Raw genomic sequence first — 26,775 nt, 5'->3', positions numbered from 1 at the left:
ACTGACCAGTAAACGACATGAAGTAATCAGTATCTTACCTGCAGAGGACAGCAGAGAGGTTCAGAGGACAAATTTTCAAAATAAAAGTCAAAATGTATCCCCTTTTCCTGTTTTTGTTTTTTGCACATTTATTTTAAATTAACATAACTTTAATTTAAAAGATAACCTAAATACAAAAAAAAAAGTTTTATAACAAGGTGAGAGTTTTGTTGTACCCCATAAACCTAATACGTAATCCTTAGCAGCAACAACTCCATCATAGTAATAGACGATGAGACTCTAATATTGCTTTGAGGGAATTTTGGATTATGAACTTCCTCTTTATGTTCAGTATCTCAGTCAGATTTAAGTCTAAACTTTGACTAGGCCACTACAAAGTGTTAATTTTAATAGTAGTTTAGCCTTTATGTCATTAGATGAAGTAGGATTGAGCTTGAGGCCAGGAACTGATGGCCTGATATTTTCCTTCAGGATTTCTATTGCATCAATAAGAGTAGCCCCAGACCATCACACTGCCACCACCATGTTTGACTGCTAGTATGATGTTCTTTTTCTCAAATTCACTGTTAGTATTACAACAGGTGCAAAAAGATGCACACCTTTATAAAAGTATTTCTTTGAACATATCAATATCTTGCTAACAAATTTGAGATGGAGATATGTGTTGTTTTTCTTCAGAGATTTTACCATCTTATTTGTTTCTTTCTTATTGTTGAATCATAAAAATCAAATGGAAATCAATTTTTCACACCAGTCCAGCTTTCTTTTATAGATTATTTCCCCCAATAATTTGTTTTTCTTATTTTATTTTTCCAACTTAAGCTTGTAAAGTTATATAGACCAAAAAATGAACATCAATATTTTTGGTTTATTTAGCCTGTCATATAGACAGGCTAAATAAATGAAATGGGTGTTCAGTTTAAGTCATACTATCTCCATGTCATTCATGCATTCATAAGTATCATCCCAAACTAAATATTTAATTCAAAAGCTAAATGTTTAGCTTGACCTTAAATATTTAGGTCAAAGTAAATAGTCCAGATTAGGAAATAAATATTTAGTTTGAAAATTAAATGTTTAGTTTGGAAAATAAACATTTATTTTGAAACTAAATATTTAGTTAACACAAATTAATATTGAATTTGTATGTCAATGTTTAGCTTGTAAACTAAATTAATTAATTTAACTAGTTTGGTTTGGTTTATGAGTTAAATATTTAGTTAGAAACTAAGACATTTATAAACATTTGAATGACATGGTTAAAATGTGATTGAAAAATTAACTCAGTTGTTGTCTATATGACATGCTCAATACATCAGAATATTGAGCATGTCATATAGACATGCTCAATAGTTAATTTTTTACTGTGTACCTTACAAACTGCAACCTGTTATTATCTTATAATCTGATAAACAGATTATATGTCATCATTTATGATGGAAGTGTCTGAGGAATGTCCCTCCTCATCCTGGAGTGAGTTATATCCTAAATTACATTTCCTGCCAAGTGTGGTTGATGTAAAAAGTGGAAGTCAGAATGTTTTGAAGGCTGAAACGACGTCCTAAAGCAGCCCCAGTTTGACCAGTACTGACCCATAATCCTGTGGTAGTCTGCATGTTCCTCCAATCTCACCTCCTGATGATTTCTGACTTCTGCAGGTAAGCTACAGCCTACTAATACCTTCTTCAAAGAACTCGTGCTTCACCACCTGGAGGGTGCCTTTAAAAGCACAGTGTGCAGATAAACACACACAGAGAGAATTATTTATGAGAGACACACAGGTGAAGCCAATCCCATTTAATCTATGGTTGCTGTTTACACTGTGTCCCCATGGTTACAGATCAGGCAGAAATGGCTGCATCGGTGTGTGTACGCGTGTGGGTTTGTTTGTCTGGCTGTTGGCCGCTCACTTTTTCAGAGATTTAAACCCAGATGGAGCAAGTTACACAAGAATGATGTGTGACCTAGATGCATTCTGTGAGGCCGGTGTGAAATAAGGAGAGAGGCGCGAACAAATGCGAGGGGTTACACAGAGGACTCAGAATGTTAGATGAGCTTTAAGCCAAGAATAATGAAATATGGGCTTGGGTCAGGAGGGACCTCAAAGTGGCAGACAATAAAACAGACACAGATACAACAGGACAGATGGAGTCTGAGATGGAGGATGGAAAAAAAAATAGTGCAAAAAAAAAAAAAAAAAAAGAAGAGACAAAGCCCATGCACAGAGAATGAAAAGCTGCTTCTTTATTTGTGAGTGAATGTGAAGCATTTTGTGTTTCTCAGTCTCCAAGGCAACCTCATCCCCCAACATGCCAATCATTATGGTGGTTGATTTCTTTGCACACAAATAGACTGCATCCACGCACACCTCCTGGATGGTGCACAACGGCTTTGTCCTGGGGTGTTTTGCGGAGAATCACAACACAAATTGAGATAAAACTGAGTGCAAAAAAAGGAACGTGTGTTTGGAGGAAAAAAGAGCATCCAGGGCTGCCACAAATGATGGTTCTGACATTGATACATTGATAACTAACGCATGTTTGTAGTGTTTTTTGCCAAGATGATGCAATTTGTTGAACAGACACATGATCCAAACAAACAAGTCAACACCTCTCCCACACAACAGTCTTTCTCTACATCTCTTCTCCTTTTCCTCCTCCCTTTATTACACATCAATCTGACTTTTTTTTTTCTTCAAATAAATCAAATGTCTAAGTCAATCTATATGTTTCCAGCACGGTTTTAGACGTCTGTTTTAGTTTAGAGCATGTTTGTCACATTAAATATTCTTGTTGTTCTTTGTGTGCTTTCAGCAAATGTCTTAAAATTAAATTGAATATTCCATTAGCTGAATTCTGACATAAATCCTGTAGCTTTTGTTTCCAGGAAAGATCATTCGATTGAAACCCTCAGTCAGACATTTTTCATCGATACTCATAGTAAATGTGATCAGTGTTTGAGCTTTTCTAATAAAACCTCTGATATGTAGAACCAAAGTGTCTGACTGCTTATTTCTAACTTTATCATAAGGTTACAAAGTGCCCTTGGACTTTTTCCACATTTTATCACGTTACAAGTAGGGATGCACCAACCCACTTTTTTCACTTCCCATACCAATATCGGGCCGCACTTTGGATGAGGTGATTTACAATTTTTCTAAGTAATTTTATACCAAAGAAGGGTCATGGAGTGACACAAAATGCAATTTACACGGTGATCCAATGTTCATACACAAGAATAAATAACAGGTATGTCATTTTTTACGGAAGAGGATTAGGGCCACTGGAAAAAAAAAAAAAAAAATTTCGGACATTTTTTTTTTTTTTTCCAGTGGCCCTAATCCTCTTCCGTATTAAACAGTACAGTAAGCTCAGTTAATTATTTAAATACAAGTATATTTTCTTTTTGCGAATTTGGTGACTTCTGAAGGCAAACAAACTAGTTTTTGATCTAGGATTATCCAGGTATTGGAGATTGACTGCAAATCTGTTTGTCTATTTTTACTTCAAAACCACATACTTTTAAAATAAGAGAAAAATGGAGCAAGGCATTGGTAGGTTTCTTTCCACTATCTTGTGTTAATATACCATATAAAATCAGAATAAAATTAACCTGAGGTCTGTGGTTGTAATACGAAAAGATTCACTGGACATTAATTCAGTCACAAGGCAATTTATATTTCAAGACTCCATAAGCTGGCTGCTCCAACCACATTCATCTTCATTAAATGAAGTGTCATATCTTATTACTGTCAGTCCATAGAGTCACGTGTCTCGATCACCAGGGGAGACGGATTTCTTTGGGTCGCTGGTGCTTCCTAATTTCAAAGTGATGATGTAACTGTAGGCTAAAAATAAGCTGCATTTCTGCTTCATGTAGGCACTGAATCTTAACATTCAGAATGATGAGCACCTGAGTCCGCCAGCGCTCTCCTCCGAGTCACATGTGCAGTCAAAGCTGCACCACTGCAGCCAAAAGAAGGAAATGACAGAGGCAGAGGGAATGCCCTCTGGGTTCAAACTCTTCAAAAACCTATTTCATGTTCATCAGTAAGCTTTTAGAAAACTTGGTTTTTCTTCACTTCTCACTTTCATTGGTATACTATAAAAACAGATTTTGATGTTCAAGGAAAGTTTCCCTGTGGGGTTTTGTACGAAGTAGTTTCAGAGAAACTCCAGTGAAAGTGAGGAAATAAAGCCTTATTGTTACAATAATCTCATACTGATCTTATATCTCCCTCACCTTCCTCTGCGCTTTGTTGCAGCAAGATAACCTTAGACTCTCATCTGGTGTTTTTTTTTTTCTGTCACAGCTCCAGTTATCTTCAATGTGTACTGCAAAAACATAAAATTTTACCAGGTATTGTCAGGTATTGTGTAGTTTCTAGCGCAAATATCTTGGTATATGTTAATTAAGACTAAATTAAATTAAAAGTAATGTTTCAGCAAGATATAGGAGCTTGTTTTACTTTAATCCATAGTTCCTTAATGTTGATAAAAATACTAGACCACTATAGATTATATCTTGTATAACAAGACTTTTTACCAATAATTAATGAAATAATAATAAATTAATCAATTATTATTATTATTATTATTATTATTATTATTATTATTATTATTATTATTATTATTATTATTATTATTATTCAAGCAAGCTTCCATTTCTTTCTGAAAACTTTCTTGTAAGTTATTTTTGTTTTATCCCAAGTGTACTAAGACATTTGCAAACTAAATCAAAAGTATTTGGTAAGATTTTGTGTTTTTGAAGTGTGTTAACTTTCATTAAAAGCATTGATGTGGGCATATCAATGCTTTTAATGAAGCATTGATATGCTTCATTAAAGCATATCAATGTGTGTTTTTGAAGTGTGTTAACTTTCATTAAAAGCATTGATGTGGGCATATGTGGGTAGGCACACACAACCGTCTTATATTCGAATGCCACGCTTTTTTGGTAATTCTCATTTGGAAGAGTGGCAAGGAAAAATCTGGTCTTTGTCTGAATTTATATTTGTATCCCAGTGAGACAGAAAGCCAAGGATTTCAAATCAAGAGTTCCTAAGCAATCAGACTGAATATAATATTCATAGACTCCCATAACTGAAAAAACAAAAAATCTAAAAAAAAAAAAAAAAAAAATGCTTCATTTATACTAATAATTTGAGAATTGTGGGTGACTTTGTGGTATCTCTGGAGGAGCAGCAGAGATTAACAGCCCCAGTGGGACAATGTTTTGATTAAAATCCTGAATTTTCATCATCACCAATACATTTTTGGTATTGAAACAACATAGTTACAACCAGTTTATCTTTTCAAACCCTGCAGAAAAAATTTCCAAATATTTTATAAGCGCTCTTAAAACAAATAGCCAGTATTATAGCAGTCCACACATTTCTTTGCAATATGTATATTATGTGTAATATTGCAAAAATGATACATTTTCTACTTATGTAGACCTACTAAAAATGGACCATAAAAAGTATTTGTACAACACAAGTATGTATGACTTTATGTTGGTCTAACATAAAATCCCAATATTGTAGTTTGTGGCAAATTTGAAACATTTAAAAAAGAAGAAATTCTTTTTGGAGGTTGAATGTGTCTGTTTAAATCACTGCTAATATAACTAAGTACTAGTGAATATAACAACAATATATAATGCTGTATGTCCTGCAATTCCATCTGAATAATTCAGAAACAGCATGTAAAATATAAATAGTAATTCATACATTTTCACCAAGATGCTAATATGGAAGATGTAACTTGAATGTTTGTGGCTGAAGAGATTATATGCATTTTTCTACTTTGAAAAATCATTCCTAAATACATCCTAAAGGGGCAATAAAAATGCATTAGCATTTGTCATATTAGTCAAACTATCCTAAAAGTAAAAATATGAGGGCACATTCATTTATGTGCAAAAATACACTATAAAATTATCGGAAAATTTTATAGTGTATAACAATAAACATATGAAATTTTTTTTCTCAAATCTTACCTTAGATTTGAAGTCGTACAAATTCATATATACGTATTTCTTTCGACATTTGGCTTTTTGTGCTTTCCGTACTGAAGAGTAATATTAGGGCGCTTTTAATGTCACTTTGTAATATATACATATTCAATCTGATATACATGTAAATTTTACTATTGCAATATTTTCATTTGATTTACACATTTAAATAATACTGTCAAACGACAACTTCATTATTGACGTACCTTGTTTTCACCTTTTCCGTCTTCGTTTTTAACCAGGCAGTGCTGGGGGCACCTCACAACGTCTTCTTCCTGTGAAGGTTGGAGTCGGAAAGGTCCTTAACCGGTTGGTTTGCTGCGGCACCAGCACCTTGTTCTGCCCTTCAGCGGGAAAATGTACTATAAGTTCAGCGGTTTCACCCAGAAATTGACGGGTGCTGCTCCCACGGCGGCCTACAACCCTCAGGTGAGAGTGTGAAGCGGTATGTCGGTCACAAACCGAGTCTTTAATGGCTCTGCTGACCTTGGCGTGGGTTTCTTAGATAACGGATGCTACTGTTGCTAGCTAGCTTTTGAGCTGGCCACCAGAGCTGTTTTTTAATTATTATATTCACAAATATGTATATTAAGGACATTTATTGGTGATGTTCACTTTGCTACACTTAAACTCAACGAAAATTTATATTGCTTATGTTCAGCGTTATTTTACGGAGGGGGTAACTTTCTGTATTCACCTGTTATTATTCTTCTGAAGAGTTTTCTTTATTTTCTTAGTCTTTCAGATTTGTCCTTGAAGGGTATTTCAGTGTTTTATTTGAAATTAATGCCATTTAAAACAGTTCAATAATACATACAAAGCTGAATAGGCTTCCAATTTTAGCTTTTGATATTTTTTTAAATTTAATTCTATTTAATTCAATATTATGTTATATTGTTTTTTCCAAAGAAAGCTTAAATGTTGCAACTCTTATCTTAGAAGTGTCTTCATCATGGATAGTGATTCTGTTGGTTGGAAAGATTTCTGGAAGCAGTCAGTCTTGCAGGTTCTAGGAAGAGGCCTCTGACTGAAGGCAATTACTGAATGATAGTCTCATGGCTTTCATGACATGCTAACAGCTCAATTTCTGGATACCAGAGATTACATTTCACAGTAACATGTCATGGATTACAACACGATGAATGCCTGTCACTTGAAATCTCTCCACCACCAGAACTATCAGATAAAAATGGCTACTTTTTCACTCCATTCATTTTATGACCAGAGAAACTTGCAAAATTGATTACAAATGAAAGTAGCAAGAACTCGAAAAGCTAGTACCTACTTGAAGTGAAAACACCCAGCTCAGACACTGATAACTCAAAAAGCCTTAAGATCAAAACTCTGATATGGTACCTCTTGCATAAAAGCCATGTTTAATATGGAAAAAAAGAAACATTGGGAAGTTATAGGCCTGTTCCTCCAAGCTGTATTTTAACTTTTCCACTGTCAAATCAGTGATGCCTGTGAAAAATATTTTTTGCAGGTTGAGAAAGCAAGTTTTTCTGCACCTTCTCGTTGGTAATCAATGTGGAGGATTTACTCAGAGTGGAACCACGGCCCTGTTTCATTACGCTGCTGCCCCAGGAAGACAATTGCAAAATGATTGACATTGATTATCCTCCTTGTTTTCAAATTAGGAGCTGTGTTCAAGCATTTGGAGGGGGTTGTTTGTGTGTGTGCGCGCTTTCTTTGACTCTTTTTATTTTTCAGAATAATTCAGACTTTTCTAAACTGAGTAAAAGAGCATATGTAATTTTTTGTTTTCTCTGGCAACTATTTTAGCTTCTAGATTTTGTCCTCACTTAGTGGGAGAACATTTTACGTACTGTGTTTCATACAACAGTGTACACAGTGTGAGAGCCACTGGGCTGAAACCTGGTTAAAGCTGGTGCAGGCGTCATTCACACAGCACAGGGCTCAGTCTGCACCTGTAATGAAACAGCAGCAGATGGCCTGGATAATGTGATAAACATTGATTTAATATTTTTACAGCTCCTGGGTAAAGCCACACTGGTAGATTTTCCATTTTATTACAGCCACAATTCATGTGAAATGGTGTGTTTGTGTGTGTTTATAATGCTGTTCACCCAGTCATAGCACACACTCACAGATCCAATTTGTTCCACAGGTTTAACAGTTTGCTGTCGAATGTTATCCTCTTGTATAGACTGGCATCTCAGCACTTTATTTTTTAGCTGTTTTTGTTTTTGCACAACTAATATAAAGAGAGCTACAACACTGACTACATCCTCTAAAATCACATTACAGTTGACAACTTTCAGCAGTTTTTATTAAGGATCAAGCTTCTGCAGGGCAGCTGTGCCGAGCAACAATGTCCTATTGTAGACTAAACAATAAGTTTATGTAGTTTTTCAGTAATGACATTTGTGCTGCACTGCACTTGGCTTTTCTGCCACAGAGTTCAACCTTAAAACTTAATTTTGCTTAAATAAATCTAAAATATTATGTTATAAAGTTGTATTTTATTATATGTGTAATGTATCAAACATTTCTGTTGTAAACTTCCCTTTTAGAGGTACTCATTGATGCTATTTTTTTTCTGAAATTAGTCCAAAAACAAAATTTATTTGAAAGGATTTATTCTATTCTATTTATTAAAAGACATGTTTATCAATAGCGGCTTTTTCAAAAATTGTTGGTTTATAATTGACTTTTTCCAACTTGGAGCTCAAAATTTCATAGTTGATTACAATTGAATACAGCATTATTAATACAGCTCAAGGTTCATCTTTAGTCACCATAGAAGTTACTGCACAATGACCAGTATCTAATATCCTTTTAAAATATGACAAATGTAGTAATGTCTAAAAATGTTTTTGAACAAATCTGATTTATAAATTGTGTTGCATCTTAACTGTGGTTGTCTTGCAGTTTAAAAATATTTTATAACACGTAGTTCTTTATTTGTTCCTTACTCTATCGTATTTATGATTTGGACTCTTTTATGGTACTTCTGCAAATAAAATACTTTTAACTAGGACTTTTTGACATTTCAATAACAGAAAAAGAAAAAAATATGTTGATCTTGATGTGAAAGTTTGCCCTCCTTACTTTTTTATCTGTCCGGTTTTGATTTGCACCGCCTACGTATCTGCCTCCACACGCTTTAACAAGGTACCGACCGACCGTTCCAGAAACTTTTGTGAAAATAAAATTATACTGACACCCAGGAGACCGCTGCTTTATTTACCAGCATTACTCAGCACACTGCAGAAAAATACAGGGTCACTATAAAACGTACCGGGTCGAGCTTTGGTTTCAAAATGTTGCTTCAAAAGGAAATATAACTAACCATAAAGGAAACATAATAAAATGAGTAGAAATATTAGTCTATTCTGGGGAAGATGCTCTTCATAACTCTTTTTGAATTAGCTAAATTTTATATTTCACACAAATATTTGAAATCCTTTACGAAAAGTAGTCTCAGTTAGCTCCTTTTTTTTTTATAATGCTGATGAAACAGTGTGTTGAAATGCAATAAAACATTTAATGAGGCACCCAAGTAATTCCTTTAAAAATAAGAATAAAAAGCTAAAACTATCTATCCTGGAATATTTTCTACAATCGTTTGATTTTTGTGGAAAAATGTCCAAACATTTCTTATTTTTTAAACAAAATCGTTGACATAATTTATAGCACCCCTACCAACTTTTAAAACACGAATGTAATTGACTTTTTAAAATTCCATATACATTTTAAAGATGAAACATTGGATTCATATTTGATAACTTTCTGTTTCCCTGCTAGTATAAGGTGGCAGATTTCAAGTGCCCTGTTGCCAACCAATAAGTGTGATGCATAAAATTTAAATGATAATGTGATGTTCTGCCAAGTAATGATAGGATTTTTAAATTCAACAGTACACTGCTGCAGTGTAATTTATTTTAAAGGTTTTTCTGCACCAGGGTTGCCAACAACCATTAAGGGTGCTGTAGATTTTACACTTGAACAGCCTAACCAATTTAAATCAAGTCGAGACACGACTCTGAATCAATAAAACACTCACAGAATCGGGGATATTACTCAACCTACAAAATGAATATTGACTCTTTTTTTAAAGCTTAATTAAAAAAAATATTGATATAAAGAGACTTCTTATCAAGTCTTTATGGTAATATAAATCGGCATTTTTGTCCTATAATTACAGTTCTTAAAGATCTGCTCACAACTTTGCAGCCGATAAACCTCACTTTTTCCAAAGAGAAAAAGTATTTACTTACCATTCGCCAGCACATAAATTAGACATTTTAAAAAGGTTTTTCAAGATGATGGCATGAAAGTAAAAGAACCTTCTTATTTTAAATTGAAAGCCTCGTCCTTCAACTTAAACATTAGTTCTATGAAACTGACTTGCGTTGAGCTGGAAGAAATTAAATTAGAAATCGTTCTCATAATAAATCCTTGACTTTGTTGCCGGAAGATGTTGGCTGATTGCCTCACATCCTTTTTTTCTGTAAAATGTACTTTATTCATCTCCTTTTTTTAGTGCATTTTATTTGATTCAGTGCTTTTTGTGTTTATTAAGGTCTCTGTCAAGGTCTCATACCCACAGGCTTGGTTTGGGTGGGCGAGGAAGAAAAGCAGCTTATATAAGTGGAGAATGTTAAAAATGGAATTGGAAATAAAAATCTTGGTTATATTTTCCCATGAATGTAATCAAGGACTTTTGGAAAACAGAAACGGATTAAAGCCATTGTAAATGTAAATTTCAAAAACATCTATATTTAAAAATCTTTTGTCTTGATTTAGGGGTTGAAGCAAAGCTTGCCTGCAGAATCTCCTACCATGATCTTCACCACACCCACCAAGGTGGTCTCAGAAGCGGGGTCCACAGTGGAGTATTTGGGAGCAAACAGAGTTCCTGACCTCCAGAAATTTTTCCAGGTAGTAAATATTTTTTAAAAATTTATATGTAATGGAAAAAAAGTAGTGATGTCCAGATCTGGATTTTGTTTTGTTCCTGATACAGATCAGAATCCTTTACAAAATGATCAATTATCCCAATAACGACGCCCAATAAAATTAAAATCCATGCAGTATGTTTGTGTGTATTAAAAAATACCCACTCTGTATTACATGTATATCTGATGATATATGCATTTGTGTTGCTATTGTGTAGTACTTAACAGTTATTGTGATGAAGTTGCGGATCATTTTGAAGCTATTGCTTAGCAGTCTGACGCCATCGCCAACTATCATTGCGATGTTGATGGTTATTTGGATGCTATTGACTTATAGTTTGATACTATTGACGATTATTTTGGAGGAGTTGCCAAATATTTCAACTATATTGGCAATAGAGTTCAATATATATTTGCCAAAATAACTGGCAAAGTTATTGCCAGTTGCTAAAAATTTCAATATTATAATTAACCTACATTTTCTTCATCACAGGCTCTCCACAACCATTAAAAATATTGAACAATCTTTCTTATATTGTGCAATCCTACTGGGGATATCATTGTAAAAGGTGACAAATAATTGACATGTTAAAAGAAAACTAAGGTTTTGCTAGTTTTAGAAAAAAGTACAAATCCTTCAAATTGTACTTGAAGGATTTATAAATTGGTCGGCTGGACTGCCAGCCGACCAGTGAGCTGGGAGTCCAAAATGACAAAATATAACAGATGGCAAACCAACAGCAGGACTGGGGAGTAGAGTTTACACAAGATAGATTCATTTAGGTTTGGAGATTTTACAGACCTTTTTGTTTGCTAAACAATGAGAACCGGTTCAAAGCTCTTCTATCATTGAGGTCAAACAGGAACGGCGCATTTTGTTCCAAAGTAGTTTTCAAAGCACAGAGGAGATTTTAGGTAATGACTGATATTTTATTTCACTCTCTTCATGGTCTGAAAGGCCTTGAGCAACCACCACACCTCACCACTTCAGAGGAAAACAAACACCAGGCTAATGAAACATCGACTGCTGGAGCTTAAAGGGAGACTGTTGTGCAAAATTCACATTTTGCACGTTTTGAACTCCAATTTGGGTGTCGACTGCTTCTACAAACAACTCGAGCAGTTAAAAAGAAAAACACCCAGGTGGTTTTTGGCAATAACTCACTGTTTTTTGTTTTTGGTGTCTGGAAAGTGAGCAGTTTCAAAAACCTCCTGATTTGTAAGTCACTAGTTGATGGGCACTGTGCTGTTACCTAGCAGCCCCGTTACTTAGCAACCTGAGGAGGAGGGGGCGTGGCCAGCAGCAGCTTATTTGGATTTAAAGTGACAGAGTCCCGAAAACGGCTCACTCTGAAAGGAGATCAGACTGAAATCTCATTATCTAAGAAAGAGTTTTTACAAAAAATGCGATGAACATGTTTTGTATAAACCTTACACCTATGCTAACCTGTTCAAGGAATCATAATAGGTCATGTTTAAAAGAAATGTTGCGATTTGAACTCTCAACAGGAGCTTTCTGTGTGCTGCCTACTAAATTCTCCTCTATTTTCCCTTCTTTTGTCCCAATTTTCAGACACCGGATGGTGTCCCAGTCCATCTAAAGCGCGGATATCCCGACCGACTACTGTACCGCACCACCATGGCTCTCACGGTCGGAGGCGTCGTCTACTGCCTGGTGGCTCTTTACATCGCAGCTCAGCCCCAAAAGAAGTGACAAACACAAACTCAGGATCTTGTGTTGCACCACTGACTTGTTGCTGCTGCTGCTGCAATCACTGGGTCTCACTTCACCAAACCCTCTTTGGCCCTTTTAAATGAGAAACTTCCCCTCTGTACCTTGGTTTTTGAAGGGCAGGAAGAGCTTTACGACCCTCCATTTCTGGCATAATTGCTGTCACACTAACCAAAATTAAATGAGTATCAATATTATTATCATTATGACTTTTTTTGTTTTTCAAATAATTCAGTTTTAAAGTTGGCATCAAGTACGACTTCCCACATATGAAAAAGAAAAGGTTTAATAAATGTTTTTTTTTAGCCTCATCAGTATCAGGGCACAAAGCCAACAATGACCATTATGTTTGTGTTCTTTGAGAAAGATGTCTAAGTTAATAAATGTTAGAAAGAAAATGGTTTAGTTCGGGTTTCTTTCATTTTGTTACCAGAGAAACAACCTCGCTGTACCATGATGAAACACTACACGGTCTGTCTGCCATGTCTTCACCAGTTTATCAGGGAGCCTGATGGAGACTCCGCCGTCTGGAACGTAGCTGCTGCTCACTTGGCTAACAAGTGCCCCCACACTTGGTAAATACAGTCACCATGTGTGGGGGGCGTTGGTGGGATGTAACATTCTCCTCACTATCACATTAGGTGATGCTTTTCCTCTGCTCCAGGTTCATTTCAAATAAATTTGAATGTCATCCAGCCATTGTTTTTACCTGCTTGTCCTTGCAGAGTTGCGGGGGGTGGAATGGGTTTGATGCCTGTCTTCCTTTTCTGCAGAAACAAAAAAAAAGTATTTTTGATTTAGTTTCTCGTGCAAATTTCTTGTTATGCTTCAAATAAGACAAAACTAGATTGCCTTTAATATTCATGAAAAAACACTAGTTCCACTGGCAAATTATTTAAATTATAACAAGACATTTAAATCAATAATCTTTTGATATTGATGAAAAAGTTCATGTGCCACTGGCAGATTATTACACTTAAAACAAGGGCAAATGTCTTGGTACAAGTGAAATAATCTGCCAGTGGAACTAGTACTTTTTAAAAATCAGTGATAAGGAATTATTGGCTTAAAAGAAGCTCCTATATCTTCCCAGAAACTCACTGGTGAGTTAATTTTGTCTTATTTCAAACGCATAGAGATTTGCACTAGAAACTACATCAAAACTATGTGCTAAAATTTTGTTTTGCAGTGAAGAGCTTGTATACAGAAGTTTATAACATTAAGAGAAAACGCATCTCATTCAAATTAAGCCGATAACTGTAACTTTAGACAGACATGCGTTGCAAACTTTCTGGAGAATCGGGAGCTCTGAACATCCAACATGTTGAGCAGCAGATCATCATGGCTTCGTCTTCCTGTCTGCCAGGAACAGAAGTGTGAGAGGGTGCAGTCTGCAGAAGCTCACCAAGCCTCCTGGCTGCACGCTGGACACATTTAGCCCGGTCTGAGAAATGTGACAGGCCCAGATGGTCGGGTCAAATATTAATCCCTCCATAGCATGACTCCACAGACCCAATCTGCGTTGTGTCAACAGCCTGGGTGATGATGGTGACTCTGCGCCACTGAGAGCTCCAGGCTCCCTTTACGACAGCAGTTTACCTTTTTCTGTGGGCAGCTGCCGCCTGTAATAATGCATCATGTTGCGCAGCAGAAGTCGCATACGGATTCCATAAAACATGCCTTTGATTTTGATTTCAAGAGACTGGTCCACTGCAGTTGAGTGCCTCTGGCATGAGATAAAACATTTACAGCATGCAACTGACGAGGCATTCATGTGGAAGTTGAGCGAGGTCTTAAAGGTTCGCTTTGCTGTCTTGTGAACCTCATGGAAACAGGAAGGAGGCTTTGAGCAGAGGGGGATAAAAAGGACGTCAGAGTGATGTTTCTGAGTTTATCATACCAGTGGCCATGAAAACGATAAAAGCAGAGTGACACATCACTTATCTGGATTTTTTTTTTCTCAATAAATCTTCCTGACTCAAGTGTATATGAGATTTCTTTCTGCAGTGTGATGGAAAGATTCTTAACAAGTTCAAGACCCTGTTATTGTCGGCCAGCTGCAGTAAGCTGCAATATCTGTATGTCTTTAGTGTCTTTTATATCAACTGCGCCGTGATGATGGAGGATTTTATAATTCTCTGCTGCAGGAGTCGCTTTCATCTATTTTTTAGGCCCTTCAAAGGAAAGAAAATAGCTTTTCAGGGCTTGTTCAGAGGTAATACAATCCCAATCGCAGCTAACACTGTGAGCCAATCTGGGCAGAACCATTTCTATTCTTCCTCTAAGCAATTGTTTCATTTAGAAAGACCAGTCTGAAGCAAACAAGTGACAATTTAGCACATATATGACATTGCAGCAGAGAATGCCAGTTTAATCCAACGGTCCTGTTGGGACCATTGATGAAGATGTGCAGACAGACAAAAAAATAAATGCGTATTTTATTGCAGTGACATAATCTCACACTAACTGAACGTATTTATTCAGAAGAGAAAAAAAACAGTTTTAGCAATAACTTGCACTGGAATTATTGCAACCCATGTTGACTCTGGAGGAGCGACAGAGTTTCACAGCTCAGATGGGTGAGTTTTCAGCAAGTAGTGTAAGCTTGTTTTAAGTCAATAATTTCTTAATGTTGATGAGAAAGTGCTAGTTCCACTAGCAGAGTTTTTCACTTATTACACTGGAAATGTCTTGTTACAAGTGAAAAAATCAGAGGAACTAATACTTTATAAAAATCCATATGAAGGAATATTTACTTAAAACAAGCTATATTTTGATAAAAAGTTACTTGTAAGTTTTAATTTATTGCAGGTGTACTAAGATATTTGCACTAGAAACTAGACAAACATACTTAGTAAGATTTTGTGTTTTTGCAGTGTAGGGCAGATCTTTGAAGGTCTGAAAATGGTTGGATAAAAATAATTGTTCACCTAAACTTGAACATTTCTACAACAAGCAGCGATTAAAGACTTTGAAACGGCTTGAGTTGCTACAATGTGTGCCAAAAAAATTAGAAGCTTTGAATTTTCTTTTTTTATTATACAACAAATATGCTTAAATTTTTGTAATGGAAAAATCTGTTATGAGCTCCTTCTGTTGCAACAACCCTCCGCGTCACTGCAGCCAACTTGAACATCCTGCAGCAACAATGGATCCACGGGACACTCTTGCAACACGTCTACAACACAGCACTCCGGCTGCTAGCTGGAGCACTCGGTGAGGTGTGTGAACACAGGAAAAGTGGGGTAAAGGAGGTAAAGGAGGGTAAAATTCCAGGAAGCAGGTGGGATGTGAGGAAAAGTAGAGGGCTGGGGTGAGAAGAAGGCTGTCAAAGGGAGGATGGGTGCAAGTTATCAGGAGAAAATTAAAAATAAATCCCATTTCAGTGTCCCATCAGTAAGATGTTTTATCATGAGCCGCCACGTAATGCTGCTGAGCGTTTAATATGTTAACAAAATGTCATATTTGAACCAAGAACAAAATATAGAAACATAATATTTTAGTTATCAAGGAAAGTAAATGTGCAAAAACATACAATCTTACCAAGTTTTTTTTTCTATAGCACAAGAAAGGAGCTTGTTTAAAGTCAATAATTCCTAAATATAGATAAAAAAAAATTATTTGTTACAGTGGCAAGTTATTTCACTTGTAACAAGATGGTTTTTTCAAGTTATAAGTGAATTAATCTGCCAGTATAATTCATTTTCAATAGTTGGCTTAACCTGAATGTGATGTGTTTAATTTTTATGTCATTAACTTCAGTGCATAAGCACTTCACTGCAAAAGCTTCCCAAATAGTTTTGGTCTAGTTTCTACTGCCAATATCTTAGTAAATTTGAAATAAGTCAAAACCTACTTACAAGTAAAAAGTACTAGCTACACTGTTAGATTGTACTGAGACATTTTCCCTTGTCATAAGTTAATTAATCTGCCAGTATAACCAGTACTTTTTCATCAATATTAAAGAATTATTGACTTAAAGCAAGCTTCTGTTTCTTGTTAAATATTTGCTTGTAGGTTAGTTTTGTATTAACTCGCGTACTAAGATATTTGCATCTAAAATACTTGGTAGGAATTTGTGTTTTTGCAGTGCAGCTTTAATAAGCTGCTTAGAAATACAAACCTCAGAAGCATCTAAACCAGACAGTTGGTCAGAGCAACACTTTCATAATAATGGAGTATGTTAGTTTAGCTCGCAAATGCTCCTTTATCTTGAATCTGTATTGGCTGGTCTTTCTCGTTGGCAAAGAAATGTTTTAAATCAAGCAGCCAGGAAGCAGTAATTTTTTTATTTTGTGTCAGGTTCCTGATCTCCAGATAAAGATAAACCCAACTCTTTTAGTGTGTCTTAGATTTACACTATTTCCCTGAGCTATTCCGAGAAAAACTCTTCCATTGCTTTGACCTTCCTCAGCTGTTCAGCTGGCTGTTTGTTCCCGTGCTGATCATTTGGACCTTAATATTTTTGCCACCCGCTGCGGCTGAATGTGACTCCTAAAGAAGCTGAAACTGAACATTAAACATGAAGTTTTGTCAGACCAAATGCTTAGAGATTTTAAAACAGATTATGAGTTCATTTGTGTTGTCATCAACTAATATTGCCATTATTAAAAATACATTGTATGGAGCTCTGCTAGTGCCAAAAGAAATTAGAATGTGTAGTTTGTTGGCTTAAAAGAAATCTGTAAAATGTGCCTAAATTTGCTGTAATTTCTTTTTTCCCCCTTTTTGACACTGGATTTCCAAAAACAAAATACTTCAATTATATTAAGGTATGTTGTTTCAATACAACTGAAACAAAATTGTTTCAATTGTACTGAAACAATTATTATTGTTTTATTAGCACTGGATTAAAAAATTGTGAGTATTTCCAAAAAAACAAACAAACAAAAAAAACACATTTTGTAAGAAAAGCATAAGAAATCCCTTGTTTTGTAGCTGGTGCTAAACTGTGCTAAAGACAAAACAGCAAGTATTTATTCACTAAAACCTCCATTTTCATTTTCTTTGGTTTATTTCAGCTGCATCAATCTTTACATAGGTAGTACCCACAGGTGGATATATGATTTCCAAAAGTATGTTGTATTATTTAGGATGTTTCTAAAAGGCTTATGTACCTTTGGATGGATGAGAAAAATCCAAATGATTTTATGTTGCATCCTTTTTTTCTTTGAAACTGTAGCAGCTGCTGGCATACTTACACAAATAGAGTTTGTCATTGCTGAGACAGACCAAGATAGATTTGGGTATGTTATTCTAAACACATACTTCAGAAAACCCTCGAGTCCCTGTGTGTGTGAAGGCAGACGAGTGAATATTTTTGAAAATAGACCAAATGTAGCAGCTGGTTTATAAACAGAATCTGTGACAGATGTTAGTTCTGACTCTCTCCTCTGCAGAAGACATAAATGCACCAAAGTTAGAGGAAAAAGGGGAAGGGAGTGACAAATCGCCTCCCATCACAAAGCCCTCGCCACAATGGCACAACCTGAGAACAAATAATGAATAAATAAAGTTCTGAGATTGAAAGAGGAGAGCAATTTGTGAAGCAGCAGCTTTTTCTTTTTCCCTCTGCGTGTGTTTGAGCAACTCTGGAAGACTAAACAACCAGGAGTTGAGCTGAGCGCACAAACAAAAGCAGTTTTCTGAGAACAAAGAACAACAATTACATGCAAGAGACCGACAAATATCGTCTGGTGTGAAGACCGTGACTCATCTTTGCGCCCTCTAAAAATATACATTCATGCAGCAGATCTGCTGGTGGTGAGGATCAGGGTGAGATCTGGCTCAGGTCACAGTGAAACCAGCTCAGCATCAACACAAGTCACACTTTTCCTCTCCAGAGGTGATGACGTACCAGAGCAGAGGTGGAAAACACGAAGAAAGGCAGGAAAAAATGGAATTAGCAGCGTGCATTTCACAACATGTAAGGAAGAGACTGAAGGTGTTGATTGGTGTTGCAGGCATATATAGTCTTCTTAAAAATGCCTTTTTTCCCTGTGGGTTAGTCTTCCAGTCTTATAAGAGTTCAAGCAGAGGGCAAATAGAGAGTTTCCCCACCTTGCTCTGCACTAACAACAATCTCAATAAAAACCGGGTAATGGATTGCAACAATAACGCACTTTCTTTTTTCCCCCTCTTCTTTAGATACAATCATTTATGCTCCCTCTTCACCGTCTGCAAGCAGTATCCTTCATTTGCTTTACAACCCGAGACTGGGCCAGAGAGATTTTAATCCCCTTCCTGGCTGACGGCTGTGAGGGAGAGTAAGAGGCGGAAAGGAGGAAAATTAATGCCCCCCGCCCCAAAATGAAAGTGAATCAATGCGGCACAGCCCCGGGGATGGGCAAAGGTGGAATGAGAATGTGAGTCTGGGAAACGCTTAGATGGATTTTGACGGAGATTCATGGATATTTAAACAGGAAGCCTATTCATCAGTCATCAGCTTCAGGGGCGGCGCGGCATTGCTGGGCTTCAAGGGATGTTTATGCTTTGTTTCAGACTTTCTCCCATACAACAGTTGCCCTCATGCAGTGCTGACCACATTAAGCACAAGTCTCAACTTAAATGACAATGTACAGTACAGGTATTGACATATCACTACAGTTGCATAATCAGCAGAGTTATGTAGTAACTAGTTAGATTTACTCAGTTACATATAGTTGAGCAACGTTATGAAAAAAAATTATTTTTATTAGTATTTTTACTATGCTGTACTCTTTACTTTCACTTGAGTAATCTTATTCTGAAGTATTGCAACTCGAGTACAATTCATGGATGCTCTACCCACGGAGAATAATTTCACTAAATGAAGAATAAACTTGTTTTCACCAACATACCTGCAGTTTTTGTTAAAGTTTCATAAGTTTACTCTTGAAAGAAATTTATTTGGGGGGTGGGGGGGAAACCTTTTGCCTTACTTTATTTATATGAATCGTTTTCATTTTTTGTTTTCCACATAACTTTAATTTTTTGGATAGTCTGATGATGAAATTTTTCAATTTTAAATGATTGATGTTTAACCCTAACCCTTTTTGCCAACTGTTATTTTTTATTTTTTTTTAACTTGAGTAATTTCTTGACTGGCTACTTTTTATTATTACTTGAGCAAAAATATGCTGAAGTGCTGCTACTCTTACTTGAGTTAAATCTTTAGGTACTCTGTCTATCCACCTCCGATTGTTTACTTGCATATTATTTGCATCTTTTAGAATGAGTAGCCAGATGTTGAGCCACCCGAAATTGAAAAGATAATTATTTAGTGGAGAATTGTTTCTCCACTGAATAAATGTCTTCAAATTAAAGGCCAGGTATCTTAAAATGTTCCAATTTACTAGAGCTGTGAGCATCCAAGAGATGATCCAACAGCACCACCTGCAGTCGGACTCAGTTTTTGTGGTAAACACTTTTGTTTACAGACTATTATGAAGATATCAGTCACATACTCATTTATCCTGTTTATACAGGGTTTTAGGTCTGGCAAAACAAAACAAAAAATTGCTGATTTCAGTGAAGTCATGCCAAAATGAAAATATAAAAAGGTCAAGGTAAAATCACCACTTTCAAGTTGTTATAATTGAAATAATCATCCAGCACTCTGAGAACTAGTTTTTAGTTATTCTTGTGGAAGTTGTTACAACTCCATGCAACACTACGCTGAAGCAGTAATTCATGCAAAAGTAACTTCAACCACATAACGAACACATATTCTGTCACTTTTATGTATGCAATCATTTACAAGCCATCATCAAGCGTCAACATTAACAGGTTAAAACACTTGAATTAAATCACTCTGAATGTAGTGGATCTGAGTTAAGAGGTTTTGAACTTTACTACTCTACCTTTTATTTCTTAAGGTTTCACCAATGCAAAAATAGGACTTTTAAAGACCTATTTAAGATAATTATGGAAGGAATTTAAGACTTATTTCTCGTTCAGCCAACAGGCGATACATTTGTACTTTCCCATACTAGACATAATAAAACTAGTTACCTGTCTAGTAATGGTAAGTTATCAGCTAGTTAGCAAACAACTCAAACTGTTACCTGACAGAAAAGTCCCACGAGAAAAGAAATTACAGAATATACGAGATAGTATATTCTCTATTGTAAATTAACCTGTGATTTATATATTTGACGCCTGCTTAATTTGTTTTTTAAAATGAGACATTTCAAGGCCTTTAATTTTAGATTTGTAAGATTATGGCTTTTTAAGAATTTATGGACACTCTGATTATATTCTGTTATTTATCAAGATATGGCTGTAGATACCAGTAAATATATAATCCAAATAATGAATGCCGTAAAACAACATGAGTGTTTGTACATGATTAGGTGATAAAATATAAGAACTTCAATTCTGAGCAACAAAATTGTCAAATCAAAAATAAGTCAGTGCACAGTAGTGGAGCAAATCTTTATTCATGTCCAAAAATCCTCAGGCTCACCTTGCATATGTACAAAATAATGTGTTGTTACAAAATCATTAACAGCCTGCCAATAAATAACTGGTAGAAAGTGAACAAACAGACACATTTGCATCAACCCAGGCAGATATCCACAGGTCTCTCAATCACTTGCATTTATATGTGAGCTGCTTGCGATGGTAGTGGATCCACGCGGGAGCAACAACAAGTCCAGTCAGGTAGCCGATCATAGAGCCCAAACTGCAGGAAATAGGCCAAACCTGGAGAAAGGGAAGGCAGTTTCATTATATTTTTCTGTCTTCTGCTGTATGATATTCTGTTGTATGATGTTTTAATGTCTTCTGAACAGTTGTTAAAAATGAGAATTTGTTCTAAATAAACTTACCTGCTTGAATAAACACTAAATACAAAGAGATTAATTTAAATCACTAAGATTTTATGCAATGGAGCAACACCAAGTACTACAAGTGGAAGAAAAATTTTCCACTAATCATGCTGGATAGAAAGTCAGAGTTCTTTTTGATTGTGTAAAGTATTAAACTACTTTGACTAGGTCAGCCTAACACAAATTACACATTTACAATGTTAAGTCAACCCCTTTTTAAGAGAAGAGGATTTCGCCCTGTTCCCTCTTTTTCTAAATATTTTTCTGCATCATATGGATCTGAAGTATTTTATGTAGGTTATGAAAAGTGTGAGCACCTAGAAGACTCAACTTGTACTTAGCAGGAAGAATGTAAATTCTACAAAGTTTGTATGAAATTGGATTTTTTTTCTGTGTAAGGTCCTGACCTGCCACGGTCTGTCCCAGTCCAGCGGTATTGGGAAAGCTCCCAGCCAGGCTCCAATCAGAGTGAAGGCCACTGTAATCTGCAAACAAGTGTCCCAAACAGACATAGCTCTGAAGAGGGACACAGAGCGAATGAAAAATAGTGTTATCGGATTAATAAAAGAGAGTCCGGGATGAGGAAAAAACAGGTTTGAGAGCCCACCCATGTCGACTGAACACTCGGATCCAGGCCTGGACGTTGGGCCCGAGAACACAGAGACACCGCAGTGTGGTCAGTGAGGTCAGCAGCACAGCGAGTGAAAATGTCTCCAAAGCAGATCTGGAAAAATGAAAGCAATCAGATGCACAGCGTGGCAGTTAACACACAAGGTATAACAATGTAATACAATAAAAACATTGGGAAATAACTGCATCGATTTCTTCATGGCACATTGGTTTGTGTTCCCCATTTCCAACAGATGTTACTCACTCAATCAGTGGCGCTCCATAGAGGATGACCACCGCATGGAAGAACAGGCAAGACAGGAATAAGTAAAGACATGAACGGAACAACCTGGACAGCTGAGGAAAGAAAGGAATTAAAATTATACATTGAGAAAAAGCAGCTTTATGTCATATGGCACACATTGCAAAAGTCCGCATGCCTTATGAACTTTATTATATTTCAAGAGTTGATCACAAATTCATACAAATGTTTTCAGATTTTCTCAACTAATATGTGGCCCTTTGTATGAAATTAACACATTGACGTTTGCATTGTAAATTAAACAAAAATGTTTTAAAAAAAACAAGTCATTCAGACACATTTAAATTGAACGTTTGACCCTCACATGCTCTGGGTTACCTTGTGTCCCACTGTGTGCTTCTTAGTGGGCGGTGAGACGCCGAGCAGCCAGAAGACGGAGACACTGACCGCAACGACCGCGGCTGACACCGAGTAGAGCCACAACAGGTGAGTTCCGTACACCGAAAAGCCTGGGACGAGCACCGCGGGGAGGACGGTGGCCATGAACACTGAGGCGGCGATGATGGCGTGACAGGACGCCATGGCTCTGATTTCGTGGTCCCACATGATGGCGGCTTCAGCTTACTACGGACGACGGGCGACACAATTAAACTAAATCAAATTCAAAAAACTTTTAAAAATGAGAAAAACATCGGATGAGGACAGTGGGGTGAAGCCATGAATGTATGGATCTCCACCGCGCTTCCGTAAACATGGAGAGACGTTGATTTCCGCTTGACTTTCAAAATAAAAGTATATACAACGGCTCCTCAAAGGTTTGAAGTCAAGAAATGATGTTACACCAGACCAGAACACAGATATAAACACAGATTATTTCTAAATATCCTGGTTACTGGGCATATCAATTAACAAATCTCTGGTAAATATTTAATCAAAACTGTCAAACGCAGCTTTATGTTGGATTTCCCTCTCTACAATACCACTCACAATATGGCGACAGCATTGACGTACGACTCCAACTCAAGTTTGTGCCTCTTCGTACGTAAAGTGCCTCATCTAACCAATCAACAACATTCTAGTTGGATCTTTGGCTGACGTCACCATAATAAACCAATGAAATTTATTTGAAAATTCACACTTGACCGGAAGTTTACGCTAGCAAAGGAAGCTAAAGCTATACGTTGTTGTTTTTCTCTTTGCACCCTAAACAAGCACATCGAGAAAAATGGTTTGTGAAAAGTGTACGTATGACATTTCTCTCTTTAATTTTGTGATGTAAGTTTGAAGCTAATGGAAGTTGTTTGTGCCAACGAAGCCTCCCCGAAAACTGACGGAAGGCTACGCGAAGTTAACAGTCGGTTTTACTCTTCGTAGTACAAATTTTCCCTTGCTGTAAATATAAACTCCGTTCTTTTCAGGTGAGAAGAAGCTTGGCAGAGTTATCACTCCGGACACCTGGAAGGATGGAGCCCGGAATACAACAGGTGACGGATTCAAAACAACAAAATACATGTTTGATATGGGACCACGAAGTCTATGCTTAATTTATAGGATTTGTTTCAACAAAATAGAGTAAGCTTACATACTATATTCCCTATAGATTTCTCACCCATTAAACAAATGCCAGTGGTAAAAGCTGTATATATTAATTACTTAAAGTAGGTAGATTCTCGTTAATAAGCATGGTGGTGACAGCATCATGCTGATGGACTGCTTTTCATATTGTGAAGGTGAGAGGAAGTTAGATGAGGCAGTGTAGTTGTAAGTTTTGTGTTTAAACTGTTAGTTTTTGATAGTAATCTGCTCTGTTTACTCTGACTTATCCAGGTGGGCTGTCATTTATATTGTCTCACTCAATGCATTAGTGATTAATGGGTTTCTCTCGCTTACATTTTTACTTAGAAAGTGGAGGGCGCAAGTTGAATGAAAACAAAATGCTGACATCTAAAAAAGCAAGGTTGGTATTCTCATGAAAGAACTATTAAAATGAACAGCTCCTAAACTTTCAAGCATAACTGCATTTGTAATTATGACTGCGTTATTGTTTTTCTCAGGTTTGACCCTTACAGCAAGACGGGCTTTGCTGTCTGCAGGATCTGCAAGAGCTCGGTTCATCAACCTGGGTCTCACTACTGCCAGGGCTGCGCTTACAAGAAAGGTAAGGTATCATTTTTAATTCATTAAGCCCTAATTCAAATGTGGGTCATGTTTCAGCTGACTGAAGAATAATAGCGATAGTGACTCTAGAGTTTAGCTGTTTGTATTGTTTGAATGAGATAGTTGCCCATAGATAGATTATTTTCTCTTTTTGTAAGTTTTCTGTTTGGTTTAAAGGAAGGTAAATCTAAGTTTTGTTCCAATTTGGGCAGAGATTTACACACAACTTTATTTTGCTCTGATTAGAGACTTTGTTTAATAAAATTTTTCCAAAGAATAGTGCGGAGGGCACTTTATATCTTACTCAAAGTAGATAACTCTTTTTCACTTATTTCTTTCCTTTAAAATAGAAAGTGAGGCTTACATTTTGAGATTACACTACAACCAGGTTGTTCAGGTAATGTTCCTGACATGTCTGACTCAGGAGTGGCTATAACACCACGATTGCGACAGCTGTAGGCCATGTTGTTGAAGGGTCGAGTCCTAAATTGTAAGTAAACAAAGTGTGCTCAGACTGAATCCAGGGCTCCTCTGATTGGTCTGTTTGAGTGAGGTGTGTTTGCTGCTGCCATCTCCGTACAGTATTTGAACTGAGTGAGGAAATGCAAACAGTTGTTTCTCAAAATAAAGCTGCGGTTTCTCCATGTAGCAAACAATGTATACAAAGAAAGAGTAGGTTTAAGTATATCATTAACAAGCCATGTTTCAGAGGGTTCATGAAAACATGGCAATGACTTTGGTCCCTAATTTGTGATGCAACATGTTTTTCCAAGAAATTTTTTCACATCTTTTTCTTCTCTCTACAGAAAAAGCTAAAATGTTTTTGCCTCCGACTTAAATTGGAACCTTTTTCTTCAGCAAGTATCTCCACTCTACCTGCTTTGTAGAAAAGATACCAAGCAATGAAAATGACCTAAAGTTTAGCAGAAGCACTCTAACGGCTTCAGTTATGTCAAATTAAACATTTGCAAAAATATTCATGGCTTTACAACTCAATAAAGTTCAGAAAATACAGCAAGCTATAAAAATATTCTACGTCTTTCCATTTTGTCAACCCCAGTCTTTGGTTTGTTTTTGCAAGGCCAACACAGAGTAGTGCATCATTGCTAAGTGGAAGAAAAGGGATATAATAAGATCCCCTCAGTTGATACTTGTAGAGTTACATTTTGCTCCAATTACAACTGAAAGTCAAATTTTTGTGACAGTTGTCAGATTAAATGTGAATAGTAGGTAAGTTTGCAGATGTGCTTTACTCTTGAAACAATATTTTCCCTTCCAGATAGATCAACATTTCTTTTGATCTATCATATAAAATCCTAATAAACATGTTGTAATTTGTGGCTGTGATGTGATGATATGTTTAAATATTCCAAAGCTATGAATGTAAGTGTACCTCCTGATTCTTTTTTCCTGTTTTCGTCCATTTGTCTCTTCAGGAATCTGTGCGATGTGTGGAAAGAAGGTTCTGGACACCAAGAACTACAGGCAGACATCTGTGTGATGTAGTCTGTGTGAGAGCATCGTCACGAGTGTAAAATATAGACTGTGAAAGGGATGTCCAGAGGCGTCTTTGTTATTTTAGATTATTGTATCACACCACTGGATCTGTTCCATTCTCAAGCAAACAGCGTCGCCTCCAAATAGATCGTCTGTCCGTAAAGTGACCGCTTCCAGAGGTGTTTTTATCATTAGTCCCAGAACTAAGTGTATCTGCTTCTTTGAAATTTATGCATGTAATATTTGCTGTGTTGAATTTGACTGAAATAAAGCTGCCAGTTTGATATTTGTCAAAACAATTTATACACCTGCAGCCATAACTGGGTATAATTTTAGCCTCTTACGCACAGCATGGACTTTATTCCTCTTTGTGTTTCAATAATTGGTTTAGCCTGATATAATCACATTTAGAAACTGTCTGTGTTACTGTCAGCAATGACCCTCCCCAATCCCTGAGTGGAGGTTGTAGTTCACAGGTCTCCCTCTTTGATATTTAAAGGGCTTGCTCTGCCTCAGGCCTGTGGATACGTGAGCACAGTCGTGTTTTATTGAAAAGACTAAAGCAGCATCAAATCTCCTGTTCAGACAGGGACTATAATGTACTGCGAAGTAAGCTCTGATTAATTTGCAGTAAAAACCTAATTAATGGCTAACTAAAACGTAATGGTGGGTAAAGTTCATCCACAAATATAATTTGATTTCAAATACATCTTTCTTGTTTCCACTGACATGTTGTCGTATTGTTTACATTTTCTACCTAGTGATCCT

At 36.4% G+C, this 26,775-nt stretch overlaps 3 protein-coding genes across 3 annotated transcripts; 2 read left to right on the top strand and 1 right to left on the bottom strand.

Moving 5' to 3' along the window:
- Positions 1–6,304: 6,304 nt before the first annotated feature.
- LOC129368349 (cytochrome c oxidase subunit 7A-related protein, mitochondrial) lies at positions 6,305–13,367 on the top strand. The gene is made up of 3 exons (XM_055043279.1): positions 6,305–6,444; positions 10,789–10,923; positions 12,514–13,367. Exons 1-3 carry the CDS (start codon positions 6,373–6,375, stop codon positions 12,652–12,654), a joined length of 348 nt encoding a protein of 115 aa, XP_054899254.1. The 5' UTR covers positions 6,305–6,372; the 3' UTR covers positions 12,655–13,367.
- Positions 13,368–21,068: 7,701 nt separating this feature from the next.
- pigf (phosphatidylinositol glycan anchor biosynthesis, class F) lies at positions 21,069–23,120 on the bottom strand. The gene is made up of 5 exons (XM_055042957.1): positions 22,732–23,120; positions 22,357–22,448; positions 22,090–22,206; positions 21,890–21,998; positions 21,069–21,357 (listed from the first exon to the last, which is right to left on the bottom strand). Exons 1-5 carry the CDS (start codon positions 22,957–22,959, stop codon positions 21,244–21,246), a joined length of 660 nt encoding a protein of 219 aa, XP_054898932.1. The 5' UTR covers positions 22,960–23,120; the 3' UTR covers positions 21,069–21,243.
- Positions 23,121–23,471: 351 nt separating this feature from the next.
- On the top strand, positions 23,472–26,291 carry cript (cysteine-rich PDZ-binding protein). The gene is made up of 5 exons (XM_055043289.1): positions 23,472–23,594; positions 23,772–23,837; positions 24,256–24,310; positions 24,408–24,511; positions 25,947–26,291. Exons 1-5 carry the CDS (start codon positions 23,579–23,581, stop codon positions 26,009–26,011), a joined length of 306 nt encoding a protein of 101 aa, XP_054899264.1. The 5' UTR covers positions 23,472–23,578; the 3' UTR covers positions 26,012–26,291.
- Positions 26,292–26,775: the final 484 nt, after the last annotated feature.

The sequence above is a fragment of the Poeciliopsis prolifica genome, unplaced genomic scaffold (assembly GCF_027474105.1).
Source record: "Poeciliopsis prolifica strain line A6 unplaced genomic scaffold, Auburn_PproV2 SCAFFOLD018, whole genome shotgun sequence".
Lineage (NCBI taxonomy): Eukaryota > Metazoa > Chordata > Actinopteri > Cyprinodontiformes > Poeciliidae > Poeciliopsis > Poeciliopsis prolifica.
The sequence above is the reverse complement of the archived record's forward strand: the minus strand, read 5'-3'. Positions and strand labels throughout refer to the sequence as shown.

What these genes read in the sequence shown, in the direction of transcription:
- LOC129368349 (XM_055043279.1), top strand. Translation starts at nt 6,373, where the DNA reads ATGTACTATAAGTTCAGCGGTTTCACCCAGAAATTGACGGGTGCTGCT. An exon ending in CGGCGGCCTACAACCCTCAG is followed by an intron (nt 6,445 to 10,788) that starts GTGAGAGTGTGA and finishes GTCTTGATTTAG; the next exon opens with GGGTTGAAGCAAAGCTTGCC. An exon ending in ACCTCCAGAAATTTTTCCAG is followed by an intron (nt 10,924 to 12,513) that starts GTAGTAAATATT and finishes CCCAATTTTCAG; the next exon opens with ACACCGGATGGTGTCCCAGT.
- cript (XM_055043289.1), top strand. An exon ending in TGGAGCCCGGAATACAACAG is followed by an intron (nt 23,838 to 24,255) that starts GTGACGGATTCA and finishes ATTTTTACTTAG; the next exon opens with AAAGTGGAGGGCGCAAGTTG. An exon ending in CTGACATCTAAAAAAGCAAG is followed by an intron (nt 24,311 to 24,407) that starts GTTGGTATTCTC and finishes TGTTTTTCTCAG; the next exon opens with GTTTGACCCTTACAGCAAGA.
- pigf (XM_055042957.1), bottom strand. Translation starts at nt 22,959, where the DNA reads ATGTGGGACCACGAAATCAGAGCCATGGCGTCCTGTCACGCCATCATC. An exon ending in AGCACACAGTGGGACACAAG is followed by an intron (nt 22,449 to 22,731) that starts GTAACCCAGAGC and finishes TTCTTTCCTCAG; the next exon opens with CTGTCCAGGTTGTTCCGTTC. An exon ending in ACTGGGACAGACCGTGGCAG is followed by an intron (nt 21,358 to 21,889) that starts GTCAGGACCTTA and finishes CCCTTTCTCCAG; the next exon opens with GTTTGGCCTATTTCCTGCAG.